Source organism: Lingula anatina, chromosome 1, assembly GCF_051362555.1.
Source record: "Lingula anatina isolate TDL-2025a chromosome 1, LinAna3.0, whole genome shotgun sequence".
NCBI lineage: Eukaryota > Metazoa > Brachiopoda > Lingulata > Lingulida > Lingulidae > Lingula > Lingula anatina.
Window position 1 is genome coordinate 359809 of NC_141767.1, and position 26710 is coordinate 386518.

At 38.2% G+C, this 26710-nt stretch overlaps 4 protein-coding genes across 6 annotated transcripts; 3 read left to right on the forward strand and 1 right to left on the reverse strand.

Moving 5' to 3' along the window:
* The first annotated feature begins 262 nt into the window (after positions 1-262).
* Positions 263-2049, forward strand: LOC106176493 (uncharacterized). The gene is made up of 2 exons (XM_013558900.2): positions 263-1007; positions 1251-2049. The coding sequence occupies exons 1-2, from the start codon at positions 934-936 to the stop codon at positions 1780-1782; spliced, it is 606 nt and encodes a 201-aa protein (XP_013414354.2). The 5' UTR covers positions 263-933; the 3' UTR covers positions 1783-2049.
* A 4322-nt stretch (positions 2050-6371) lies between these two features.
* LOC106174039 (pre-mRNA-processing factor 17) lies at positions 6372-17321 on the reverse strand. The gene is made up of 14 exons (XM_087002743.1): positions 17105-17321; positions 16609-16695; positions 16210-16339; positions 15766-15849; positions 15318-15460; positions 14968-15064; positions 14649-14863; positions 9501-9648; positions 9069-9184; positions 8616-8749; positions 8213-8289; positions 7840-7940; positions 7606-7649; positions 6372-7351 (listed from the first exon to the last, which is right to left on the reverse strand). Exons 1-14 carry the CDS (start codon positions 17252-17254, stop codon positions 7174-7176), a joined length of 1704 nt encoding a protein of 567 aa, XP_086858869.1. The 5' UTR covers positions 17255-17321; the 3' UTR covers positions 6372-7173.
* On the forward strand, positions 9700-14785 carry LOC106176508 (uncharacterized). 3 transcript variants are annotated; one of them, XM_087002745.1, is made up of 5 exons: positions 9710-10275; positions 10573-10689; positions 11031-11245; positions 11524-11605; positions 13567-14785. In XM_087002745.1, exons 1-5 carry the CDS (start codon positions 10224-10226, stop codon positions 14232-14234), a joined length of 1134 nt encoding a protein of 377 aa, XP_086858871.1. In that variant the 5' UTR covers positions 9710-10223; the 3' UTR covers positions 14235-14785. The 3 variants fall into 3 exon arrangements, with proteins under 3 accessions (XP_086858872.1, XP_086858871.1, XP_086858874.1); XM_087002746.1 differs by lacking the exon at positions 10573-10689 and having other exon boundaries at positions 9700-10275; XM_087002748.1 differs by lacking the exon at positions 9710-10275 and having other exon boundaries at positions 10573-10869.
* Positions 17322-17501: 180 nt separating the features above from the next.
* LOC106174069 (uncharacterized) lies at positions 17502-25234 on the forward strand. The gene is made up of 6 exons (XM_013555457.3): positions 17502-17634; positions 18457-18743; positions 19014-19167; positions 21103-21226; positions 21432-22335; positions 23528-25234. Exons 2-6 carry the CDS (start codon positions 18476-18478, stop codon positions 23713-23715), a joined length of 1638 nt encoding a protein of 545 aa, XP_013410911.2. The 5' UTR covers positions 17502-17634; positions 18457-18475; the 3' UTR covers positions 23716-25234.
* Positions 25235-26710: the final 1476 nt, after the last annotated feature.

The window sequence follows — 26710 nt, forward strand, 5'->3', positions numbered from 1 at the left end:
TATGCGAATAATCCAGCAGGCACAGTCAGAAATAGCCTTTGTGATTCCATATTTATCTATACTATTTGTTGGTTGTCATAATAAACAACTATGATATTGTTGTAGGCGATTAATAAAGATGAAAATCAGTCACTTGCTAGGGCTCTATTGTAAAGAAAACGCGCGCGCGCACTAACAGACCGTAGACGGGTCTTGCACGAACACACTATTTCAAAGTACACATTATGGTCGTGGTGTGGGGGGGTGGGGTGAGATGCTTACTTTGAACATAAACATCGCCTTGCATTCTCTCTTTATAAAAAAAACTCGCTATTACAAAAAAATCAAAATGCTTGTTTATGTTGAATTCCACATAGATTATACGTAAGCTGTTGATTTACATAAAGCAGTAGTATTGAGTTAAATTTCACTGAATTATAAAGAACTTCCTGTAGATAAATCAAATTTGAAGTACGGGGCGTTTTACATGAAAATGCATGTATAAAATGCATTTTTGTTATGTTTGTCGGTTCGATACATGTGTTGACATTCTTATCTGTAGTTGGCAATACATGAAATGTAATTTTCAGCTCGTCTTCCTGACATGCAAGCACGCTGTCCTGTCATATTCCCTCTTTATCATTCCTAAGGACTGCTGAGCCATGATTATGTTTCTATTACATCACTCACTGCCGAGATGTCATGTTGAAGACAATTGAAAATGAATAATTGACGCAGTAAAGAAGGTGCTCCGTTATCAAAATCAATCAACAGCCCTTTGTCCCAAGAGAGAGAGAGAGACGGAATAGGTTTTATGGCATGTTCAAGTATATACGTAAGGCTTGAAAAGGAAACGGGACATTTGGTCGTAGAATTGCCGTTAGTTACTGTTTACAATGCTCTCCTCACCGGCAGGATAGCGCTTGAGTCAAGGAATTATAGCAAGAATCTTCCATGGACGAAAAGCCTCTGCGACGCCGTTTGTCTTGTTCGGTTGTGGAATTTGTGGATATATCTAATTTAGTGAGGTACGTGTATTGTAAGTTTTAAAAATAAATGTACCTGTGCCTGGCGGACAGAGGGACAAATGTGTGGAAAGACAGAAGGATGGATGTAACGATGACAAAAAAATCATGTTCGAAGCTTTATTAAAATCATTTACTTAAAAAACCGACTGGTAGTCATTATATTTAAGATTTGCCTAAATTCTCATGAAAGAAAACAAATGGGAGTCACCTAAAATTTAATCAAAGGTGTATAATTTATTGCAGGTCACGCAGCTCGTGCACGATGACGTCTGTGGGGGAGATAGAACCCAGTTTACTGCCGAGCCACTTCAACTCCGCTTTACGACATTACAAATCGTCTGCCTGCTCGGACGGCACCGCCACTAATCTGGCAGAACGCCGCATTAAAGGACGCCCGTCTCCCGGGAGGATGTTCTATAGAGAAAAAAGTGCACCAACAAGGGGCGAAAAGCAGCTTGTAAGCGGGATTTTACAAAACAGGGGTTTTTCAAACGCGGACGCCAATCTTTATAGTACCGCCGTTCTTGAACACCAGAATGCTTGGAGGCTCGTTCCTGCTTACCAGCCTTTCTCCCACAAAAACGACACAACTCCATTACTGACAGTACGGCGTCTACAGTGTCGAACGCGAGAGGAGGAGATGGAAGAGATGGACACACCTGCCTGTGCGTCACAACAAGCTGGAGTGCAAGATACCAAACACGATTACGACGAACAGGAAAAATCTGGCGGCATTCATATTTATCTTCCAAGAATAGAAATTGACGAAAGTTAGATTAACACTCCATACTGCCCGATTGCTCAAAAAGACTGACTTTTAAGGGGCAGATTTCAATAACGCACCATTTGCCATTAGACGTAACTGTTCAAAGTCATAAAAACTGCACCTAATATAGTATCATGCAACCCTTTGTGATACTTTTTCTGAGACAAGTACCATTGAAGTTGCATAGACACCTGCTCAGCTACGACATTTTCTCCTCAGTATCTGAGTACCCTGAACCACGCTAATAAATAGATGTTAATCGTTTTTTTGTATCTATTCAATACATTGATCTTTTCATATCTTGCTTTAGTCTCAATTTACCTACATTCACAGGAAACCTGTCAGCTGTTTCTGAGGAGACACTTCAAGTAACGTGTACCCTGAAATACGGGTAATTTATAATTGATCACCGTTTTTTATATATTGATATTTCATTTTTGTGAATATAAAGGCCTCAGTACAAAGTGACAGGGTGTCCGCGAGTTTGTCTTGATAAAGCACTTTACGTCACGACTTACTTGGTTTATTGCAACAGATACTGAGAAATAAATCGATCGACTGTTTTACTAAGATTGACTGATCGGCTAAGTACAGGTGGAGCGCACTTCATTATCAGAAACTTGCACATTTCAACTTGCCACAATAATGCAAGTGGTTTTGTTTGTTTTGTTATGAAAAAAAAACGCAGTTACTGAAAACACTCATTTGTGATATCGTAAAAGCAACGGTATGTAACTGAGACTGAAATACTGCGTACTTAACAATTCAGGATATCAATCACTGCTAAACACAGGAAGGAAAGAGTTAACAGCACTTTTGAATATAGAAGTCTAATATGAATAGAAACAATTCGACAATACATTAATTAAGAAACGCACAAGCAACATTTTCTCTTATATTTTCAAAAGGAATTGGAAGTTTGATAAAGTGGCGGAAACTGTATACAAATCTGCAGAATTAATCGTCAAAATGCAGTCAAACAACCCCGCCCAAAGATATCATGAAAAAATTGTAAGTGGGGGCATGACTACTGAAAAAAGGCCGTTTTTCCCAGAGGCCTAATAACGAAGGCTGCCCATCATTTCTGCATGGTGGTAAAACATTTAAAATACCCAAGACTATCAAGATTCTATAAAAATCTGCTACACCACAGCACCGTATAATGACGAGGGCGTTGCTGGAGGAACGCTGGGAAGACAATCCGTCGAAACTTGCGTCTGGATGGGTCTGGTCACGGCAGGGTGGGGGCGAGAGGGGGGAATCAGCCTGGGCAACGTCGGCATCTTCCAATCCGCTCTCTGGCGCCGAATTCGACGGTTTGATGAAGTGTCTTTAGTGCTGGGTTCAAGCCTTATGAAACCACACGTTTTGGAACTTTTGTAATGTTCAAACTTTTTAGTTTTCTCTGCGTGTCTAGCTTGTTGTTTTGTCCAATGTTGAATCCATCTTTTCTGTTGACTGCTCATGACGCCGCTTTGTCGAGCATGGTCATTGTTCTTGACTCCCTCGTTCGCATGTAAAAATGGTAAAAGATGGGAACTGTTAATATCTGAAGGCCTGTTTATTAAACGTGTTCTGCTGACACATTTTTGTTTTTGGACAAGTCCGTTCATCTGTTGTCCTGTCCGTAACGCCGCCTCACCTGGAGTGTTGGCGCTCTTTCTCCCTCCAGTGGCGCTGACGGGGGCAAGTCCATGGCTGTTTTCCCTTGCGAGATCATACGGATATAATTTATCCACGATTTCGTTCACTGGCTGCGAACAGAGCGATTTAAGCCATGTTCTCTCGCGTTCCACCGCGCCATTTAGAGTTAACCGGAGACGCGCCCAGAACCCTAGCGGCAGCCTGTGTGCTGGCGTCTCAGTGGAGGTAAGGGGACCAGACTGTGACCCCTCTGGACGGCCGAGAGGTCCTGACATCAAGTGTTGTCTGCTTTACATGGACGCTAATACAAAGACAAAACTTTAGGCAAAATGTTGGTGACGAGAAGTCATTAAGTATGGAATATTGTTTGATTACTTGTGTAAATCCTGGAAATCTTTAAAATCTGAGATTACCTCAGAAAAGGATCAATACTTGGAGACGCAACTGAACAAAGTCAGGGAGGGCATTATCGTCTTAACAGGGGATTCTATATTATATGCTCTACAAAGCACAATCGGTTATGAGCCCTTCGTTTATTCATTAATAAATGAATAATAAAACTACAAATATAGAATCCTTTCAGAAAGATCAAAAATAAATCTGATCGTTATTTTCCGGGACGGTGATCATCTTAAGCTACAGTTCATTATTAACCGACTTCTGCCTTCGATTTCCAATTAGATTTTGTTGCTGTAATGAAATATGCATGAGAGCCGTCAATAGTGAGAACTAGATTTGGCGACTTAGAACAATTGATTGGAAACAGTTCTCAAATCCTTTGATATCGATCCTTCAGTCCTTGGTGCTTTTAAACAAACATGGCTGAACATGATCGCACTTTACCCAAACCCCTCTTCAATCTCCTCCAAGAAGAAGACATCGCCGGTCAAATGAAGCGCAGTAACTCACCTCTGTGTCAAGATGTCCGCCTGCGGGACCTGCTGGACAACAGTTACCAGCCGTCATGGCAGGACTCTTTTGTGAAACGGCAACCAAAGTCCACCCTGGTCATAGACGCCAATACTGAAATCTTTGGAGAACAAACAGAAGAGGGGCAGGGTCTACGGGGAAAGCTGTACACAGAGATCATCCGAGCGTTCCCCAACAGATCGAGTATTCCACTACACAGCTATCTAGAGATGGAATACAGCATGTTGAAAGATGGAATTCAACCGGCTTCACAACAATACATGAACTTTGTCACTCAAAAACCACTGCAAACAAGGGACATGGCAGAATATCAGAAGACTTTACAACAACAGGCAGCAATTAGGGCTCGAAATCGACCGGTTCCTAATAATTCACCACAGAATTCAAAGGAGAAACTTTCTCCGGAAAATATTAACAATCGAAACAAAACGAGACTTTTTACTTACACTGTAGCGAACAACACAAGCAAAAACAATAAGAACGAGACTGCAATGCAAAAGATGCATTCCAAAAACAGCAGCATGGACGAGAGTTTGCCTCCTATCTTGAGGAGCACGGGCACAGATCGGCCGCGAAGGAGAAATAACAGAGTTCGCTTCAACATAGGAGGGGACGACCTCATTGACGCCGACAAGGCATTTGGGCGAGCCTCGCCTGGTCTGCCGGCGCTGGTCTCAGCGGAAAATGCCGAGGTGGATGCGGGAGGGGCCTGGGACGACGAACTGCCCGCCCACCGTAGACCAGTGGTCACATCAAAGGAGGACAACAGTGGGGAGCCATGGTGGCTGCAGAGACTGTGACTTCAGAGGAAAGAGATTTTTATTCATTTTTTACAATGTTACATGTGTACGAAAAGCAGAGCTGAAGAGCTTGATACTGAGACCGTGAAGTGGTCTTCAGCATGTGCAGTATGCAATGACAGCAAAACCCGAGCCGCGCACCTGTTGACATTAGTTTACATCAATACAGATATTGGCGTTATAATGGGATACTGGGATAATAACAGGATATAGCATATAACAATTAATGATGTTATAACGGAATGCTGAGATAAAGGCATATAACACAACAAGTATTAGCGTTATAGCGAAAAACTGGGATAAAAGGCATATAACATATTACAAACATTTGCGTTATAGCGGAATACTGAGTTAAAGACAAATACCACATGACAAAAAATATTGGCGTTATGACAGGACACGGAATATGATACATAACAGACTCCTGTGATCAAATTGATACGATTTGTTCTCGAAACTATTTAAGAAAGGCGTATTTAAATCTGATGTCATCGCGTTTCACAGGCGCGGACCTAGTCACGAGAACCGCTGATCCAGTTGTTACTCAGTTGTTGTGGGTGGAATTCACACAAGTTTGAAGCCACGAACTTTTTTTTCAAAAGTTGCACACGTGACACACGTTTTTTTTCTTCTGGTATGTAAAATTTTGATCAAGCTGGTAAAGGAAGATATGGCGGTTGAATAGCTCAGGGAATTGTTACATTTCAAGAAAAATATAAAACAATTAGCATCACTTTTGTTTCCATGGTTTTACTCATAGCATGCTATATAAACAACTACATAGTTAGCCTGGCATGTGACAGGTTTTGATAAGGAACTTTGTGATGTGACATTATGTTTGGGGTGAGGGGGCTGTGTGAGGTCGTCCTGATTTTACTTGTAAAACTGGCTCTGAAACAGGCATAGGAATGTTTTAAGTATATTTCAGTAGTCTTCAATTCAGGGTGGAGCACTGTGTTTGGGAAACTTTGTTATTGTTTAGAGGACACATATATGTAATAGGTACAGTTTATAGTTTTCATTAACAAGATGGTTTCAATCCCAGTTTGTTTTTGCTATTTTATAAGTAAAAAGATGAAAATTTATATTCTAAAGCACATTGAATGCAGTATTATACACATCTATACATTGCAGGAAAATATCAACTATTCATGTTTCTAGTTTAGTCACACTCATGAGATTTCTATTAAACAGAAAAAGTAACAAGGTGTAAATACTGCAATAACTGCTCAGATTTTTATAAATACCAGGTTTTATTTTCATTTGATAAAATGTTATTAGTTTTATGTACATATGTATATTTGTATAAAATAAAAGTTTCAGTTTACAGTATTTGTTGCAGTTACATCTCAAAATTAACTCCCATCCTGGATCACATGGCTCAAAGAAGAAACTTGTTTATACTCTTTGCACAATGTCATCCAAAAGCTGTACATGTGGTTAAATTCTTTCAATTATTTCATAATTTCTACAACATTTCTACAAGTGTCCATGCCAAAGTGTCCATCATCAAGTATTGAAGTATTCGTCCCACTGCAGTCTTAGAAATTATAAGGTTTTCAGTTACCAGCAGAGGTATATCTCAGATTCTCATTGAATTTCAAAGATGAACAGGTTAAGAACACTCTCTTTACAAGATGAGTGAGATGTCCTGGGTGGAGAGGAAGGCTGACACTATAACACTGCTACTTTTTATCTTCCTTCATGTGTCTATTTACCTATTTAACTGCATTATAGCTTCATATCTTTCATTTCAGTACTTCACTAATCACCTATTCTTTGCATTTCAACAGTTGAGAGTGCCTCAGACAGGTTACACCCAAAACATCACAGTTACAATCCAGGATTGAAGGTAGATGGCCTTGTCATGCTTGTGTAAACCCTCTTTATCTTGTGCTGCAATATTGGAATGCTGCCCTAACTTTCCAACTCTCAGTCACAGACAGGCTTTACACACATATTGCATTGTCAGCTGCAGTCAAACTTTGAAAGGGAGATGTTCCAGCTATCCCTGTGTAAACCTTCCTTAATCCCAGTACTTTATGACCCCATCCCAGCCTGCCGTAGCCACCTTTGACGTCTCATGAGGGTGCCACAGACAGGCGATACATACATCATCATGGGCTTTAAACTTGCTGTAGAGTTTGGTGGTCTTCCAGTCCCAAACAAACAACTTCCCATCAGCATCTCCTGATATCAGATAACTGGAAAAAAACATGGAGATCCACATAAATGACTATTACTCTTTTCACAGATGAAGTGTCTTTAAAGCAAGGCATATTATATGGGGCGCTTACAAATCAAATTGTCAAATTTAACGCCCTGTGAAATATCAGCAAAAAGAGTGTGCACCACTTTCCTGATATAGTTAAAAGACTGAAAATTGCAAATATGAAAAAACTGACATCATTATCATAACCCAGACTGCATTAAGAAGCAGGTAAGAAGTGTGTTTTACCTCATGTCAGGTGAGAAGTCCACACTGCAAGCATAGCCAGCGACCTGGAATCAGACAATGATACAGGTCAACTTAAGATTGAGAGATGGAGAGAAGAGAGATGTTTATCCATCACAACTTAGCAAATTAAATACATTCCCATTATCAATCAACAAATACTGAAAAATTGCACAGGCAAATCAATTTTATAGTCAATTAATAATAATAATAATAATAATAATAATCTTCACATACCATGTGCCCCTTGAAAACCTTCTTCCTCATGTACTTGAACCTGTTGAGAACATTGAAGATGACCACTTTGTTATCCATAGCTTGACACGCCAGCCACTTGCCTGGAATCATACCAATGTCAGCTTTAGAATCTTTTATTAAAATTTATTTATGAAAGATGAATTTCCACTTTAATTCCAGAAAACCACTCTTAATGCTACCACTTGGTTTTATCTCTGCACACAAAACTGTGACCTGATAACATTTGGTGAAAAATTGTGGAGTGGGGCTTTAAAAGAGCCCATACTAGGAAGCATTCTTAATTTTACGTTTATTCCTTTCCTTTTAAACATTCTATCTGTCTTCCTGTAAAATCATGTTAGCTTTCCCTTACCGTTGTGAGACAGCGTGACGGCAGGCATAGAATGCATACTTGGGTCTGCTATGTACTTAAAGTCCACTGGGATATCCCTGGTAACATAATTTATAATACATTATATAATACAACCCAGATAAATATTACTGTATACTTGGGTCTGCTATGTACTTAAAGTCCACTGGGATATCCCTGGTAACATAATTTATAATACATTATATAATACAACCCAGATAAATATTACTGTATTCATTTTGTGTTAAAATATATTAAGCATGTGCCTAGAATAGTCTTATTCAGATTAAGATTTGCAAGCTATGACAAAGTTATGGAAAAAGCTTAATTTTAAATCTTAGTGCTGAAAATAAAATATACTGATTTTTACAAATCACAGCAAGTCTATGTAGTTCCTGTAACTTACCATTCCCAGACCCGGAGAGATTTATCATCTGAGGTGGTGACAAACCTTCTGTTCTGATCAACAAATGTGATGGTGTTCACAGCTCCAAGATGGCGGTCATATTCCTGGACGATCTCCCCGGACCTTGTGTCCCACTGATGACAAATACAACTGTATTAGCAAACCAACAAAACCAACCCATTACTCAGCTTTGACATTTTAGTGAATTAAATAACAATTTGGTCCTATTTACAGAGTAAGGTAACTACAGCTGTGGAACCTGCTTCAGATTTCTAGAAGACAAAGTAAACTAAAAACTTCAACTACTAAAGTCCTTTCCACCTAGATTGGTCACCCGTACTCACAATGCTGATGTTCTAAACTTTCATTTCTTCAAATACTGGTAGGATTCTCACAAATTGGAAAAAAGACACCGACAAAAAATAATCACATCAATTTTTTTATAAAACTCACACAAACAATTTTCTTGTCTGAGGTGCCTGCCACAAAAAGGTGCTGTTTGTCCTCATCTGGGTTAAACTTGACGCAGTACGGCACCTTGCGGCTGGTAAACCTGGACGTACACTGACCTGGAGAGGACAATTAGAAAGTTACAGGTTTATAATTCAGTCTCTAGTGATAATCAAATACAATTTCCTTGAATTAGTTGTATAAAATAATCCTAAAGTTCTAAACAATATCTGTTTCATATGACTTAGTAAAATATTACAGCAATATTTTTATGAGATTCTTTGACATAACTTCAGGACGGAAACCTTGAAGTAAGTTATCTCATCTCAAAAGTATAGTACATTTATGAGAAAAGAAAAAATATTATCCAGGATCCAACACTATATATCTTCTAAGATAAAACACTGATTCCTTTCCCCCCTGTCCCCGTCTCACCAGTTTCTGTGTCCCATAGTTTACAATATCTGTCATAGCCAGCACTGAGGAAGTGTGTGCCATCATTGTTAAAACTTATATCTCTAACTGCTTGTTTATGTCCACTGTATGTTCTGATACATCTCCTCTCATTGTACACTTCCCAGATCTAAAACACAAAATACAAATATCATTATATTAGATTAAAAATAAAATAAAATCTGGGCAAAGAATAGGAAAGACAGATGCTTAAGTCAGTGTGATGTTTGCTTTCTTCAAAAGTGAAAGAAACAAATCTGGTTAATCCTATATTGACATAATGGGTAGACTGAATATGTGCTTTAAAGGTGCTTGGTCTAAAACCTCTGAAAAGATAAATGGTGTTTTCCATAATGCCAGAATAAGACTAGGATGTCTAACTTGATCAAAAACCACAGGGTAAAACAAGGGTAGAAGTATAAAAATGCCAGATATGTTATCTATTCAGGTTATTTCCCTAGCCATCAAAAGCAAACAGCAAGTAAACACAACCCGCTTCCTGGTATCTTGTGAGTCACAAAGATCATAGTGTAGTTATCATGTTTTTTCATATCTCCCTGTGTTAGCTAATCAGAGAGTGTATCTTCCTGCTTGCACTTTAGCACAATTCCTCATTTATACCATCACATGTATATGGTCACAAGACCCCTTCCAGAGAAGTAACCCACATAGATCATTTGATTCACTGGCTGTAACTGGTCCACAATGGTCACCCAGAACACAGGACATGGCACGGTGGGCATCTGGTTAACAGCAGGTAAGAACATGGCTTCCTACACACTTTCCCACATGTTAATTTATTATCAAATCAGCTCATAATTACTGAGTCACACTTCTCTATACACGTGCTAATTCACTATCAAGCCTTTGGTCAGTCATTTCATAGTTCATGGATAACACTTTCATTTTAATATCTCAAGCGAATGAGACCTGACTTTCAAAATGTTTCATCAAGATTTTCATGTCTATGTGATATCTGTTGTCTAGACTTGGTTAGTATACACTATGTATCAGCATGAATCGTGATAGTGCTCTTCATATCTCTTGACTTCAGCATCACTGGTTGCCGTGTCAGCAAACTTTACCACCACCAATATGTCAAGTACCTGGACATCTCTGGTACCACTTACATCTCCAGATCCACTTCCACTACAACCACCTCTCCCTCCAGGTAACTACTGAACACTACAACCACCTCTTCCTTCAGGTAACTACTGAACACTACAACCACCTCTTCCTCCAGGTAACTACTGAACACTACAACCACCTCTTCCTCCAGGTAACTACTGAACACTACAACCACCTCTTCCTCCAGGTAACTACTGAACACTACAACCACCTCTCCCTCCAGGTAACAACTGAACACTGACCATTGCTTTGTATATTGATTTTTTGACACACCTGAATTTCTTGACAAGAAATTTTTACATGCATATAGATGAGAATACTTGTGCCAATCTAACCAATATCATTTCTTAAATTAGAGTTTATCATTGTTCTTTTTTATCCCAGTTCCAATGCCAACCAATATCTCAGCTCTGTGGTGTCATACTAACTTGACAATTTCCTGGGAGAACCTGGCAGAGGGTAGTGCTGATGTTTTACATACTGAAATCCTGCTCCTACACAACAATTCTTACCTCTGGGAGACCAGAACACTGATCTGTAAACACTGTTCTAATATCACTGTGAAGGGGCTTGAAGATAATAACAAATATACTATACAGGTATCTCTTTTAGCTTTTCCAATATATCAATCACACAGTAATAACATAAATGATGGAAATTCATCTGTGTAGTCTTTTGATTATTTAATACACTTAAACTTGTAAGAGTGTAGAAATTTAAAAGTTTTAGCTTATAAAATAAGCAAAAACACAAAGATAATTTTTTTCTTCATTATTTCAAATTTGTCTTTTAAAATAAAGAAAGGCTTATAATTATCCTACTAAAAGAAGCTTGTATTGATCTACCATAATACAATTTACTCTCATCTTTTTTCAAGCTTAGGGCACATACTGGCTCAGGAAGAAGCAATTACTCTGATTCGCTGGTTATTTCACCTGGCACTACAACCACATCTACCAGTAAGATTAATTTACAAAATATTCTGTTGAACTTTTGATTTTGATAAGTATATTGCATATACTAATATATATTTCCTGTATTTCAAATTTTCATTCAGTCAAAGAACAAGGCAGCAAAGCTGTCAAATGTACAGACAAAAAGCAGGAAATAACAAAATAGGCTACTGTCAATTCTGATGCAAAAGTACATTATGTTAAACTGCAAATTCAACATCAAATTTTAATTATGCTCAACAGGTAATACCAATGTAAGTTAAATGTGAAACAAGCATAAGGCTTCAGGCCCATGGGAGTTCAAGTTCACACTTTGAAAATGTAAAACTTCCAGAAAAAGAAGTCAATTAGACTGCTTTTCCAACTCAGGCTGCATTTTAGTCCTGTATTTCTTTTTTGAAAGTTTGGCAATCATAAGAAACATGGTTTTCCCATAATGGTCATCATGGCAGCAGCACCCAAAATTGTGTTTTCTTCTATTCTGATGCAATATTACATAATGGTTAACAGCATAATGACAATCAATTTTTAATAACAAAATATATGTATCATGGATTTTCAGAAAATGTGACTAGCCTGGGTCTTCAAGCCTGTGGAACTTAAAAGTCACACCTTGAAAATGCCAATATGTGAAAAATTAAATTTTCACAAAAAAACTGTTTATCTGGCAGATTGCATTGCCTACTGAAGCTGTATTTTAGTCCCATGTTTCTTTCCTGTAAGTTTGAGAACAGTAAGTGACATGGTTTTTCTTAAAAGGTAATCATGGGAGCAGTGCCCAAAATAGGTTTTTTTCAAATTTTGATGCAATATTACATAATGTTTAACAGCATAATGACCATCAATTTTTAATAATAAAATATTAGTATCATGGATATTCAGAAAATGTGACTAGCAAAGGTCTTCAGGCCCATGGAACTTCAAAGTCACAACTTGAAAATGCCAAAATGTAAACAAGACAGCACTGTTCTGAAATGTTTTTTTCCCCATTTTTAACAATTTTTAACATAAAACAAAATTAACAGTTTACTGCCATTTTTATATGATCAACTAAGAAAATTGATGAGATGAGAGAAGTATCAATAGAGCAGTGTTAAATGTCCAATTTCTTCCATTCTGAGATTCTGAACATAGTGAATGATTGAATCTGACAAATTGCAATGATATGAGTTTATTTCCATTTTTGAAACTTTATTACACAATACACGATAACATGTTTACCATCATTTTTACAAAATCAACTAACAATGTTGTAAAGATGCAGGAAATGTCAAACAAACACTTTCACGTATCTTTTTAGTTTAAACATAAGACTGTTAACATGCCTAAAAACTGAATCTGTGGAAATGTGAAAAAACAGCATACCTTCTACAATAACGACACGATTATGCTGATTTAAGAACTCAACCTGCATTTTAGTAAAATTGACCACTCCTGTGACTTTCATGACAATTGGCCCATCTGTTTTTCTTATATTGTGTTTACAGTGTTGCATATATGCTGAAAAGAGTAAAAAACAGCATAACTAGTAAAATAGTGGCCCGATCATGCCGATTTTCGAACTTGATCTGCGTTTTAGTAAGACTGATTACTCCTGTGAGTTTCATGACAACAGGCCTATCGGTTTTCCTTGAAATGTGTTAACAGTGTTGCATATATGCTAAAAAGTGAAAAAACAGCATAAATTCTACAATAATGGCCCGATCATGCTGAATTTCGAACTTGACCCGCGTTTTATGAATATTAGTCAGCTCTGTAAATATAAAGCCAAAAAGTAAAACTGTCTTCCACTTATGGTGTTAACGCTGAAAGTGCACGGCGACGGCGACAGCGACGGCGACATGATCGGCGACGGCGACGACAGACGCAGGTGATGGCAATATGTACAGACACATCTGTGTCTGTACATAAAAATTCTGATTGTAAAACTAGTTTCAATAAAATGCACCAATATTTCACTATTTTAGGCCAGCACTGCCCAGGTCAAGCAGACGACATTACAGTGTTACTGGCAATAAGTATAGGGGGCGCTGGTGGGGGTCTCCTTCTTATCATCATCATCATACTTCTCATCCTACTTGGAACAAGAGGCAAGAAAGCAAAAACCCAAGAAACAACTACCTGCAAGATGACAGAAATTCAAACAAATGAGGGACACCTTTCTACAACAGTTAATGACAATGAACAGCAATCAAGAAACAGAAGAGAAAATATCAATCCTACAGGCACAAGTCAAGAAGAACCGGCCCAATATATGAGTATAAATGTTTATGATGAAGCTGAAGAGAGAAATATGCCAGGTCACTCTAACAAAAAACATGTGCCAACAAGTCCAAAGCAAATGGATGGTAGCCATTACATGAATGTGAATGGGGGAGGGGAGGATGTCACACCAAATAGTTGTCCTAAATATCTGCCTCCTTCAGCCAGCAGAAAAGGCTCTAAAAAGTTCATGGACACTTATGAAATTCAAACCAACCCAACAACTACCTCTTCTAGCTGGAAAACAGGCTGGGCTAAACAAGTCTCCAGTTTAAGCAGCTTTCTAGGTGAAAAGAAAGCCAGCAGGAAGCAAGGTCATAACACTGATACTGAATATGTTAATGTTAATGAATATGCAAATATCAAGAGATAGACATTTGACTGGAAAGAAGAAACCAAAAATTTAAGATCAATAATCAACAGAATGCAAAATGTTATTCAGATTAACTGGGAATGGACAATAATATGTAAGCATATTTACCTTGATTTTACAATCCATACTGCAGGATAATAATAAGTGAGCATATTTACCTTGATTTTACAATCCATACTGCAGGATAATAATAAGTGAGCATATTTACCTTGATTTTACAATCCATACTGCAGGATAATAATAATAAATGAGCATATTTACCTTGATTTTACAATCCATACTGCAGGATAATAATAATAAGTGAGCATATTTACCTTGATTTTACAATCCATACTGCAGGATAATAATAGGTGAGCATATTTACCTTGATTTTACAATCCATACTGCAGGATAATAATAAGTGAGCATATTTACCTTGATTTTACAATCCATACTGCAGGATAATAATAAGTGAGCATATTTGGGGAACCAGCGAATGGCGGACACTCCCTTTGTATGCCCCGTCCAGGTGTGAATTTGTTTCTTCGGAATAAAACACTTCTCTGGCGGTTCTTCTGACTTCAGATTAACTCCAACATCTTTCGGTGGATGCAGGAAAGAACGACCTTGGTAATCATATGGATCTTTGACTGGAAAAAAAAGAATAAACCCCATACATAAGAGCAAAACAGGGCACTGAATAAAGTGTATAGAAAAACAAGATACCAAATTAAGTTTCTAAAAATCAGCTTACTGTGTAATGTTGTCTTCTCATCTGCAATTTTCTCTTCCACTGTTTTCCCACGCTTGGCACGCTTTGCAAGGATTTCATCCAATGCTTCTTTCTCTTCCTAGAGAAGTAATATACATTTAAATAAAGTTGCTTTCTGAACTGAAACTGGTCATAGTGACTTTTTTAAACATTAACAGTTAAACTGGCTGATGAAAACATCAAACTTTTCATAACATGTTCAACTCAAAAGCCAATATATATCATAACAGGGTCTTAAAAAGTAATATTATCATACAATTTATTGGACTGATCAGTGTAAAAAGTAAATTTTTAGAATCAATGTGTTTAGTTTAATCATCTTCATCTCTTACCTCTGATGGCTTCATCACAGTCTTCTCATCTTCGTATTTTGCCCAGGGACCTAAATAACCATCAATGTCGGAAGGATCATTGTTCTTCTGTTTTTTCCTTTTATCTCCTGGCCTCTGTTTTGACACCTCAAATACTGTTGTTCCTAGAAGCAATTTCATTTATGAAAAATCTATGCAAAAAATATCAATGATTATTATGTTAGGATGTTACAGTATAAAACTCAATTAATTCAAAATAAAACACATACTATTACTAGTTAGCTCTAAATATGAAATCCCTTGAGTGCATGAACCTTTAGCATTATAAGTATTTAATTATTTATATCCCATCCTATCATCTATCAACTATATATATATCAAGAAGGGAGAACTGTCTTCAATCTTTAATACATTTCAAAAGCTAAATCTTATCTAGAAGAGAAGATTTGACCAGATTTCCACTGTCTACCTTTATTTCCCTCAGCAGCGTCCACGTCTCCAACCAGTTTCTCTCCCTGCAGACTGCCTTCTACACTGGGGTCCATAGCATAACCTGGAGGAGGAAAGGGAACTAGGGATGGGATTATATGTGTGTGTGTGTGTGTGTGTGTGTGTGTGTGTGTGAGTCCTAGAGAGAGAGAGAGTGAGTGTGTGTGTGGTTGTACAAGACTGATTATGTTAATATGTGTAAGCCATTAACATCTCCTTGCTAAAGTATTTTTTTACCTGATATCTACAGATTATTCAAGTCACATTGCTACCTTTTTAATGATAATTAAGTAGTTGCCAATTAAGAGATTAATCAATGGAGGAATGAACAATTTCCCATGTGAACTGAAAAGGATAATCTAAGTTGTTACTTCAGAGATTACAAAACACACTATACATTCAGGTAGCACAGTAATATACATACCGTAGCTCTGAAAAGTTCTCCTCTGTGTCTCAAACTGGAAGTGGTTGATGTGTGCCTCCTCTGCGTACCCAGACAGCATGTTCTTGGTGGCTCTCTGCTGCTGGGTTTTGAAGGGATTCACTGGTCCTACCTATACAAAGAGAACAACTTTTCAATAAAATATAACAAGCACAAAATATCACAACATTCAGAAAATAAATTAGCGTTTCAAGTCTTATTGCTAATAACTAATAAAACTAATAAAAAATAGCACATAAAAAGGCAAGAACTCACTGATAAATAACTTTAATTTTTTTTTGCGAATAAATGTAAAATAGCTAAAACACAATACTTTGCAACATTAGGCTAATAATAATAATCATCATTATAATTATAATAGTAATAACAATGGCATATCACCTCTGGTGTAAAGAGTTCCTCATATCGGGGATTGTGTGTTATTTCTTTTGTAGTAGGATGGAGGTACTTCGGAAGGTGTTCATCTCCCTGTAAAACAAAGGCCAGGATATATTACACTACAATTTCAAAACAGTGTCTCTGCAACTTTGACAAAAATGCTATCTATTCTAGACAGTATCATAGAGTATTAGGACTTATGACTTGGTGGTCTTACCTGAAGTACTGTTAGGTGGTCGGCTGCTTACATATATCATAGAGAAAATCACATTCAATTCTGAATGCTTGATCATCAGAAATCTTAGCACAAACAATTCAACAACATTACCGCTTAAAGGTATTGCAAGTTTTCTTTTTATTGGGAGGATCGATCAGAAATAATATCTATGAGTTTGCAGAGATGTCTTCTCAAGTCAAATATTCACATAATATTTCATTTTAACTCAAAGATGCCAAACGTAAAGTTACAATAAAATCCGTGAACTGCAGTACAGCTTACCTTTGGAGTAACTTGTGGTGCTGCATTTAGTGCGATTGTAGTGCAGCCTGCTTTCTTTTCTATGGGTTTCAAATGTGCCTGAAATTCCTGAAGATCTACTTCTTCTTTTTCAGAATCACTTGATTCACCATAACTTTGTAAATTCAACATCGTACAACGACGTTCGAATAACACACGTCCAATGTGTATCAGCCTTATAGTAACTAACGCACGTGCAAACATGACATACATTTTGATATAATGTCTCTGTCAATCTTCATTATCTAATTTCACTACATAAGTGTATTAATTTTGATATTTTATAGAATTTTTTATATGAAAAGGCACTTTAATGCAAATATTTCTGTTTAAACTTCAACTTTTATTTTCCATCTGAGCTAATTTTACCTGCGTTACTATTTATCAAGTTAAGGAGAAGCCTCGAGAGTTGACGAGACTGAGAAATGATTTTACTTCCGTAAGAAAATATTTGACTCATTTACTGTAATTGTATACCAAATCATGTAGATTTACCATTTGTGCGTTTAAAGGTAAGTATATTGATGTATTCCGAATGATAAACAGCCATGTTAGTAGTTGCTTATTTGTGCACAATTCCTGCGTAAATGAAAACGTAGACGGTCCAATGACAGTAACATCGACGAGGGTCGTGCACTCATGCAGACGGGATAATCCTAAAATTCACTATCACTCCAGGAAATCTAGGGAAGTAAAAGAAATTTAGTTGTTAAGTCAAAACCCTGAAAGTGTACCTCAAAATATTTTTATCAGTTCAACTTGAATAAGTGTTATTGGAAGTTGGTGAAGTTTAAGTAATTTGAAGTTACTTCCTTGGACCTGTCCCAACTCCGACCTCGCCCATCTCCGACTCCAGAGGCAAGAGACTTGGGCAAAATCACGGACCCACGCTATTATGTCATACCTACTATAGTTCTTGCACATTGATATTTGTTTGAAAACAATCTTTTTGTCTGGATGTGGGATTTTAAACTATTCTAGTGTTATCAGTTCTATAAATAAATTGATGTATGTGATAGTAAAATGCCACAAATGGCTAGTTTCTACAAGCAGTCATGTATTAGGACACCTCACACCTCTTAGTGCATGAAGGCTTTATTGCTGTTTAAAACTAGATGTAAAATTTCTCACTTTAATTTCAGTGTTGGCAACTAATTAATAAATAGTCAGTTTTCAGGCCCAAAATTTTTCCATTCTTAAGATATCCTCAATTTGAGCTTACTTTTGAAATGTAAATGTAGCAAACCTTCTACTTACACAACTAGCATTTCAGATGAATACTGATTTGAAATCCAATGTTGAAATGTACATTTTACTGAACATTGAATATTCAGCATCAAGTAAGCAAGCAGCATGCCTCTGATCAAGCGTGAGGTTCATCCAGTGAACCTGAGCAGAGGTAGTATAGCCAAGGGTATCCACAATGAACTGGAGTGTGTAACCAATAACAGTCTAGCCAATGTGATCCATCAGCTGAGCAGTCTGAGTAAACATGCAGAGGACATGTTTGGAGAACTGTTCAATGAGGCTAATGCCTTCTTCCAGCGTGCCAATCACCTGCAGGAGAGAGTGGAGAGGTTAAAGGTCAAAGTGACACAGCTGGATTCTACTGTTGAAGAAGGTAAATCAAGCATTAAATGTCTTGTCTTTCTCAAATTGTAATATTAGATATGTATATCAGAGAGTGAAGCTGTCTTTATATATACATAAATGCAATATCTGTTCCCAGGTTGTCAGAATTCTTCATTTTACCTTTTAATTTGGGGTTAATTAACAATCAAGACTGGTGGTATGAATCAGCTCCAGAGTGTTTTTGTGTGTCAACATTTTGTAGGAAAATATTGAAGATACTTAAACTAACAACTGCTCTACATTTCTTGCATAATTTCAGTGTCGTTACAAGATATCAACATGCGTAAACCATTCCGTGGTGCCAACCTGACTGACCAGCAGGTTGTGTCCAGGAGAACTATGCCAGTGGCCATGCAGGAGACATATCACAGATGTGACCAGCCCCCTCCTCTGGCTAAACTTAACATCTACAGGTAACTTTACCAGCCCCCTCCTCTGGCTAAACTTAACATCTACAGGTAACTTTACCAGCCACCTCCTCTGGCTAAACTCAACATCTACAGGTAACTTTACCAGCCACCTCCTCTGGCTAAACTCAACATCTACAGGTAACTTTACCAGCCACCTCCTCTGGCTAAACTTAACATCTACAGGTAACTTTACCAGCCACCTCCTCTGGCTAAACTCAACATCTACAGGTAACTTTACCAGCCACCTCCTCTGGCTAAACTTAACATCTACAGGTAACTTTACCAGCCACCTCCTCTGGCTAAACTCAACATCTACAGGTAACTTTACCAGCCACCTCCTCTGGCTAAACTTAACATCTACAGGTAACTTTACCAGCCACCTCCTCTGGCTAAACTCAACATCTACAGGTAACTTTACCAGCCACCTCCTCTGGCTAAACTTAACATCTACAGGTAACTTTACCAGCCACCTCCTCTGGCTAAACTTAACATCTACAGGTAACTTTACCAGCCACCTCCTCTGGCTAAACTTAACATCTACAGGTAACTTTACCAGCCCCCTCCTCTGGCCAAACTTAACATCTACAGGTAACTTTACCAGCCCCCTCCTCTGGCTAAACTTAACATCTACAGGTAACTTTACCAGCCACCTCCTCTGGCTAAACTCAACATCTACAGGTAAATATCAGCCACCTCCTCTGGCTAAACTCAACATCTACAGGTAACTTTACCAGCCACCTCCTCTGGCTAAACTTAACATCTACAGGTAACTTTACCAGCCACCTCCTCTGGCTAAACTTAACATCTACAGGTAACTTTACCAGCCCCCTCCTCTGGCCAAACTTAACATCTACAGGTAACTTTACCAGCCCCCTCCTCTGGCTAAACTTAACATCTACAGGTAACTTTACCAGCCACCTCCTCTGGCTAAACTCAACATCTACAGGTAAATATCAGCCACCTCGTCTGGCTAAACTCAACATCTACAGGTAACTTTACCAGCCACCTCCTCTGGCTAAACTTAACATCTACAGGTAACTTTACCAGCCACCTCCTCTGGCTAAACTCAACATCTACAGGTAAATATCAGCCACCTCGTCTGGCTAAACTCAACATCTACAGGTAACTTTACCAGCCCCCTCCTCTGGCTAAACTTAACATCTACAGGTAACTTAACCAGCCCCCTCCTCTGGCTAAACTTAACATCTACATGTAACTTAACCAGCCCCCTCCTCTGGCTAAACTCAATATCTACAGGTAACTTTACCAGCCCCCTCCTCTGGCTAAACTTAACATCTACAGGTAACTTTACCAGCCACCTCCTCTGGCTAAACTCAACATCTACAGGTAAATATCAGCCACCTCGTCTGGCTAAACTCAACATCTACAGGTAACTTTACCAGCCCCCTCCTCTGGCTAAACTTAACATCTACAGGTAACTTTACCAGCCCCCTCCTCTGGCTAAACTCAACATCTACAGGTAACTTTACCAGCCCCCTCCTCTGGCCAAACTTAACATCTACAGGTAACTTTACCAGCCACCTCCTCTGGCTAAACTTAACATCTACAGGTAACTTTACCAGCCCCCTCCTCTGGCTAAACTCAACATCTACAGGTAACTTTACCAGCCCCCTCCTCTGGCTAAACTCAACATCTACAGGTAACTTTACCAGCCCCCTCCTCTGGCTAAACTCAACATCTACAGGTAACTTAACCAGCCCCCTCCTCTGGCCAAACTTTATAAGTTATAAGTTCCTGATATTTGCTTTTTGCAGATTAGGAAAAATAGCTTAACTTAGCTGTGTTGAATGCTACCTTTGAATTTGAGAATTTTGTTGTAACCAGAGCAACTAAAACACATAAGAAATGCTAAGCCTGTACATGACAAAACCTCCTACCTGCTCTGTCTTTATGTCAATATAATGTTGGTCTTTGCAGGGAGGATGGTAAAGACAGCATGAAGTTCTACACAGATCCTAGTTATTTCTTTGAGTTATGGCTACAGGAGATGCAGAAAGACACAGAACAAAAGAAGGAGGAATACATCAGGAAGAGGAAAAAAGTAAGCAAGATTTTCTTTAGATATAAATTTCAAAATATTTGAGAGAAAAACATCCTGATATGTATAAAGATAAAAGATCTTAAAAATGACTTCAAAGTAGGGAACAAATTAGAAACTAGGTCATAATGAATTATAAAAATTAGTTTAAGTGAGAAAAAAAGAGAAGGAATGTTAGATGAACATCTGTACTGTGCTAACTTTACAGCAAAGGCCTCGCGCTGGTGGAACACACAGCAAGAAGCCCAGAGAAATCAAAACCAGGAAAGAATATTATGAAAAGTTCAAGGATGGTGTGGAATTGGCTGACAATACCAGACAAGAACCACAGCAAAGGCCGAGACAAAGCCAGCAGCATAATCGCCCAGATAGCCTGCAGTTCCAACAACAACACAACCAACAGAGGCCACCCTCTTCCGCCAACAGTTACTACTCTCCTCGTATGAGCCAGATGGATTCTGGGAGCACTGGGCCAGTCCCCGAGTACCACCAGCCCCCACCCTATGACCCCCAGAGAGGGGCCAGGAATACCAGGTCTTCTTCCATGTTGAACAGTGGCCGACCCATGCAGCCTCCTCCACAGCCACCCCCACAACAACCTGCCATGACCTCTCCTCAAGATTTACGATATAGAGGAGACAGTGGTAGCAGAGAGAGTCTGCCGCCACCACCACCACCGCCGCCATTCATGCAGCCCATGAATACTGCAGAAAACACCACGCCCTCCTCCCCAGACCCAGTGGAGTACCGTCACCTGTCCCCAGGGAGACCTGCCCCCAAGAGACCCTCTGCTGAAGACTTGCCCCCTCCACCCCCACCCCCTCCCATAGCCATGATGAACGGCAGTGGGGGGATACCCCAGGCCCCACCCACACCCCCTCCCCCCATGCCAGACCCTGCTCCTAATATGGCCACCAACATGGCTCCACCCCCACCCCCTCCCCCGCCACCCCCAGGAATGAACACAGGGAGTGTGGAGGCAGGGCTGGCACCCCCAGACATGGCGCCTGACGAGGTGTCGCTGACGTCTACTAACAGCTCTATCACTGCTGATAACAAGACTCAGCCAGTACGAGATGAGAGGAGTGATCTGCTGTCTGCCATTAGACAAGGTAAGGACTAGTTATATACCTACTAACTGCTGGGGAACCTCTAACACAATCACTTGGTTTGATGACAAAGTGAACTGCTTCAAATCCAGGTGTTGTACATAGCATATGTTTTTATACTTGGTTTAACTTTTTCATTTTGAAATATAATTTTTGATATGCATCAGCAAAATTGATGAATTTTGATTTATTGTACTTATAACAAATAACATGTTGAATTTTATCTGCAAGATTTTTACCTACTGTTCACAGCATGTTAGTCCTCACCAGTAAATGTGTTTTGTAACATGTCATGCACATAATTTAGCATATTTAAAGTTATTTCTTTTATTTAATTTTTGTGTGGCACAGTCAAGGAAAAGGGTAAAGTTTAGCTTTTACTGTTATACCTAATCACAAATGATAGTGCTTAATATCACTGATAATTTGTGCACAGTGGCATTAACAAGACTTAAGCACAGTTTAGAACTGTTTAGAACTGCACAGCTGGGCTCTTAATAAAGCACTTAATTTGTGATCAGGTCAAGTCTATGTAAGATGTACCATTTTCTCTTTGCTTGTGGTGCATTTTGTTTTTGGTGATACATTTGTGAAGTGTAAGCATTTGTTGCTGAGATAAAATTTTGGAAGACCAGTAGTGCTTTTCATATGCTGGACTAAGCTTATAGTAATTGCACTTAACATGTCTAAAGTTCTTGCATTACTGTAAGTTTACAGTACATTCATTTAGATGTTTTTTGGTCAGTTTCATTCAGTCTTATTTTGATATCATGGGATTCATAGAGAAATGTCTCTCTGATCATCTGTTAGTAATTACTTCATGTGGAATTCCAAGGTAATAAAGACTGTTCCCTGTGTGGACAACTGTCACTTGATGCATAAATCAACAAAACAAGGACAAAGTTTACACAAACAGATAAAAACAAATACAAGATTTCCACAAACAGCATAAAAATTGACACCAGATTTCCACAAACAACATAAAGTCTAGATTTCCACAAACAACATAAAAATAAAGACCTGTCTTTCTCCACAAACAGCCTATTCCTAGAGCTGCGTGTGTATTGAGAAGCTGTAGTTGACCCCCATAAATTCCCCCTTCCCTGTGTGCCGTGCTGGGTCTTGACTGCTTTGACTTTATCCAAGGTTCTGAATTTATACTGAATTTTAATACCATTCTTAATGCTGTTTTCAGGCTTCAAGCTGAGGAAAGTAGAAGAGCGTAAGATGAAGGAAGAGCAGAAGCAGGCCAACAGTGGTAGTCTGGACGTACAGTCCATCATGGACAAAGCGTTTGAGATGCGTAGAAAGGCCCTGGAGGCCAGTGATTCTGAGGAGGAAGAATGGGAAGACGGAGGAGAGTGGGGCAGTGATGATGATTAATGAAAGTGTTCTACATGGATCAGACACGGAGGAGAGTGGGGAGTGATAATAATGTATATTTGACTCTGTATGGATCCTGCTGAATAGTTGAACTACAAGTTAGAAATATCATAGTTAACTTTTTTGGTTAAATTTAAATTGACTTTCAAGGAATAGATCATCAATAGGAGAAGTGTTTGCATCAAGCAGTTTCAAGATGTATCTTCCTAGTGTTCTGATAATGCAAAAGGAAGCATGTGGTACAGGAAAAAATAAACTTAAACCCTAAGAATAGTTTTAAAAAAGGAGAAAATTTGGTTTGGGAACATTAGTTATAAAAATGTTTTTGAAAAAATTCTTAATGCTGAACACGAAGGTAAATGCTTAAGAAAAATGATATTTCATGTCATATGGTTCCAGTTAACATTTGCAAGTATAGTTAAATAAAATCATTAAATTTTCTTTTTGATGAAATGAGATGTTGGATTATAGTATTAACAAAAAGTACTTGATACATAGTAATTATGGGTATGTTTATGTTCCTGTAATTTGAACATCCTAAAAAGTCACAAACTGTGATGATAAATGACTTAATGAAACCATTGTATTTTAAATCTAAGAAGAGGGATATTGTGTACATTATGATATCCAGTATCTAGAGAAGATGTCCAGTATCTAGAGAGGATGTCCATTTTCTAACTGCACGCAGCATCCATAACTGCTTTCTGAATTTTGTTATGTATGTATATGTGTGTGAGTTTGTATGTATGTGCATGCATGTATATGTGTTCACATGGTCACACCCCTGGAACTGTGTTCTTGCTAAAAAGATCTGTAAATTGTTTAATTTCATATAGGTTTATATGTACCCATTGCCAGAAAGAAGTGATACTTGAAATTTTACTCACTATTAGAGTACACGTTGATTTTCCAAACATTTAACCAAGCTCTAGTGGCAATAATGTTAAAATCAGACAACAAATGTTTTCAACAGCCAAATATTTCCTGTATAACCTAATAGCACTACACAGAATACTGATGATGGTGAGACGAGCTAATTTTGATAGCTGAGAACTCCACAAGAATTTGACTGTTAATATATAAGTAAACTGGTCGTTATGTGTTTTTAAGGGTCGGGTAATTAAAATGTTTTTTGTTAATGTTATGTTATAGGGCTAATTTTGTACTATGGGAGAAAATGATGAGGATATGGTGATTTTCACATGGCAAGTCTTCATAAACAGTAGAATGATAAGTTGGTAAACGGGTTTAGTAGTGCTCAGTGTTGTCTTATATCCTGCAGATGATAGGATTTGAAAAGCTGTCGTGTTATGTCTTTTAATGATGAAATATATTGTTTTGTTTATCAGTTAAAACCTTGAATTTAAGTCATGGTTGGTGTTACACGAAAAGTATACGGTCTACTACCCGCACCAGATGATCTAGATCAGTGTCCTTTGTGATTGTCGTCCAGTAAGTCCTTGAGGTGATTGAACCATTGTTGTCCCCAACACTGACAAATAAACTCTCGACAACTGAATCTTGTGTGTTTCTGTATTCCTGACGTCTGTGGATTTTGAATTAACAATCGAAATAAATAGAAACGAGATTTTGTGAGATCGCCTGCCGGAAGACCTTACACGTGCACTGATAAGACGTGTTCTTCTCGGAACGCCTGAGAGAAAGAATTGAGAACAAAGGTCCGAAACTTGTAATAATTCTATTACATTTAACAGGTGCAGTTTATGATTAAGTAGAAATCCGTTCTAGGCTCCAAACTAGTTATTCTTGGCAAACTCGTGTACTATATAGTGTGAAAGAGGGGCGGAGTAAATGCTTTTGAAAAAAAAGGCCGTTCAGGCTGAGACGGCGGCATAGAGGACGTCACGAGCGACTAGACCTTGTTGACATGTCTTTGGTAATCCCCTAAGTCTAATCAAGGAGTTATAACTCCTTGGTCTAATGGTAAATAGAAATGGCACCGGCATAAAATATAGAGGCCTATTGCTACCAACGTTGATTGATGTCAAAGTATTTTTTTACAATAAATGCTTACGCCATATGTCCAATAAAATATCAAAAATTATACCCGCATTTCTCGATTTTGTCATATCTTTTCCCCTAGCTACAGCCCCCATAGACCTAAAGCTATTGTTAGTTTTTTGGTCTTGTCGCAATAACGAATGCAGAAAGATAATAAAAAAGATACAAAAAAGACATGCCAGCGATATTTTATTGTGAAAGCGTTTTTCTGACACCAAAGCCAACGTTTTGCCTGTATAAGAACGACCGTTCATGTTGTATATGACCTTCATGATACGGTGGTTTACGTATAAATTATCTGGCAGAAATAGTTTTTGAAATTATTTCTCAATCATTCTATTACTATTGTTACTTGCAATAAATAGTGGCAAAAGTCAATGACTAAACTATACATAACAATGCGTTCCAAATGTGCTGCAATTGCTCAAAAACGGGCTGTCGCGGTGATCTCTAACTGAACAAGAATTCTCGAATGCGTTTTACATGTACCTGAAACGGTCCATTTTATCTAAATTAAAATTCTCTATAAATATCGTTATCGTAAACGAGAACTAATTAACATTATTGAAGGTCCGACTGCGCCACCAAGCGCTCCTTATTGTTAATCTTTTCTTTCTGCTTATTTATTAATAAATTTAATCAGTTATATTGCGTTCACTACGGTGCCTTTCACTCTCTGCTGAAAAAGAAATACTTTTTAAGCTACTCCGACTTAAAACTGGGAACTACAAAGAGCTAAGAGAGCTAAACATTTTGGACTATCGCGCAATGCCTTGTGTCACTTTGTCTTTATAGATTTAAAATGCTTGATCGTCGAAATATTTCAGTTCAAATTCGATCCCTTGTTAACGATTGTTAAATGTATTGTGGATTGCACGCAGAAGGGAAGGGCATGCTGTCATTGGCGTCTAGCAGCAATGAAATAAATTGTCTGAGACTACTTTTTTAAAGCAGAGATATTAATAAATGTGAG

Coding starts and splice junctions, on each gene's coding strand:
- LOC106176508 (XM_087002745.1), top strand. CDS start 10,224: ATGGTCACCCAGAACACAGGACATGGCACGGTGGGCATCTGGTTAACA. Junction 11,246..11,523: donor ATAACAAATATACTATACAG/GTATCTCTTTTA, acceptor TCTTTTTTCAAG/CTTAGGGCACATACTGGCTC. Junction 11,606..13,566: donor CACTACAACCACATCTACCA/GTAAGATTAATT, acceptor TCACTATTTTAG/GCCAGCACTGCCCAGGTCAA.
- LOC106174069 (XM_013555457.3), top strand. CDS start 18,476: ATGCCTCTGATCAAGCGTGAGGTTCATCCAGTGAACCTGAGCAGAGGT. Junction 19,168..21,102: donor GCTAAACTTAACATCTACAG/GTAACTTTACCA, acceptor TGGTCTTTGCAG/GGAGGATGGTAAAGACAGCA. Junction 22,336..23,527: donor GCTGTCTGCCATTAGACAAG/GTAAGGACTAGT, acceptor TGCTGTTTTCAG/GCTTCAAGCTGAGGAAAGTA.
- LOC106174039 (XM_087002743.1), bottom strand. CDS start 17,254: ATGTTGAATTTACAAAGTTATGGTGAATCAAGTGATTCTGAAAAAGAA. Junction 16,340..16,608: donor AGGAACTCTTTACACCAGAG/GTGATATGCCAT, acceptor CTCTTTGTATAG/GTAGGACCAGTGAATCCCTT. Junction 7,941..8,212: donor CGTCACGCTGTCTCACAACG/GTAAGGGAAAGC, acceptor GTATGATTCCAG/GCAAGTGGCTGGCGTGTCAA.
- LOC106176493 (XM_013558900.2), top strand. CDS start 934: ATGGACGAAAAGCCTCTGCGACGCCGTTTGTCTTGTTCGGTTGTGGAA. Junction 1,008..1,250: donor GATATATCTAATTTAGTGAG/GTACGTGTATTG, acceptor AATTTATTGCAG/GTCACGCAGCTCGTGCACGA.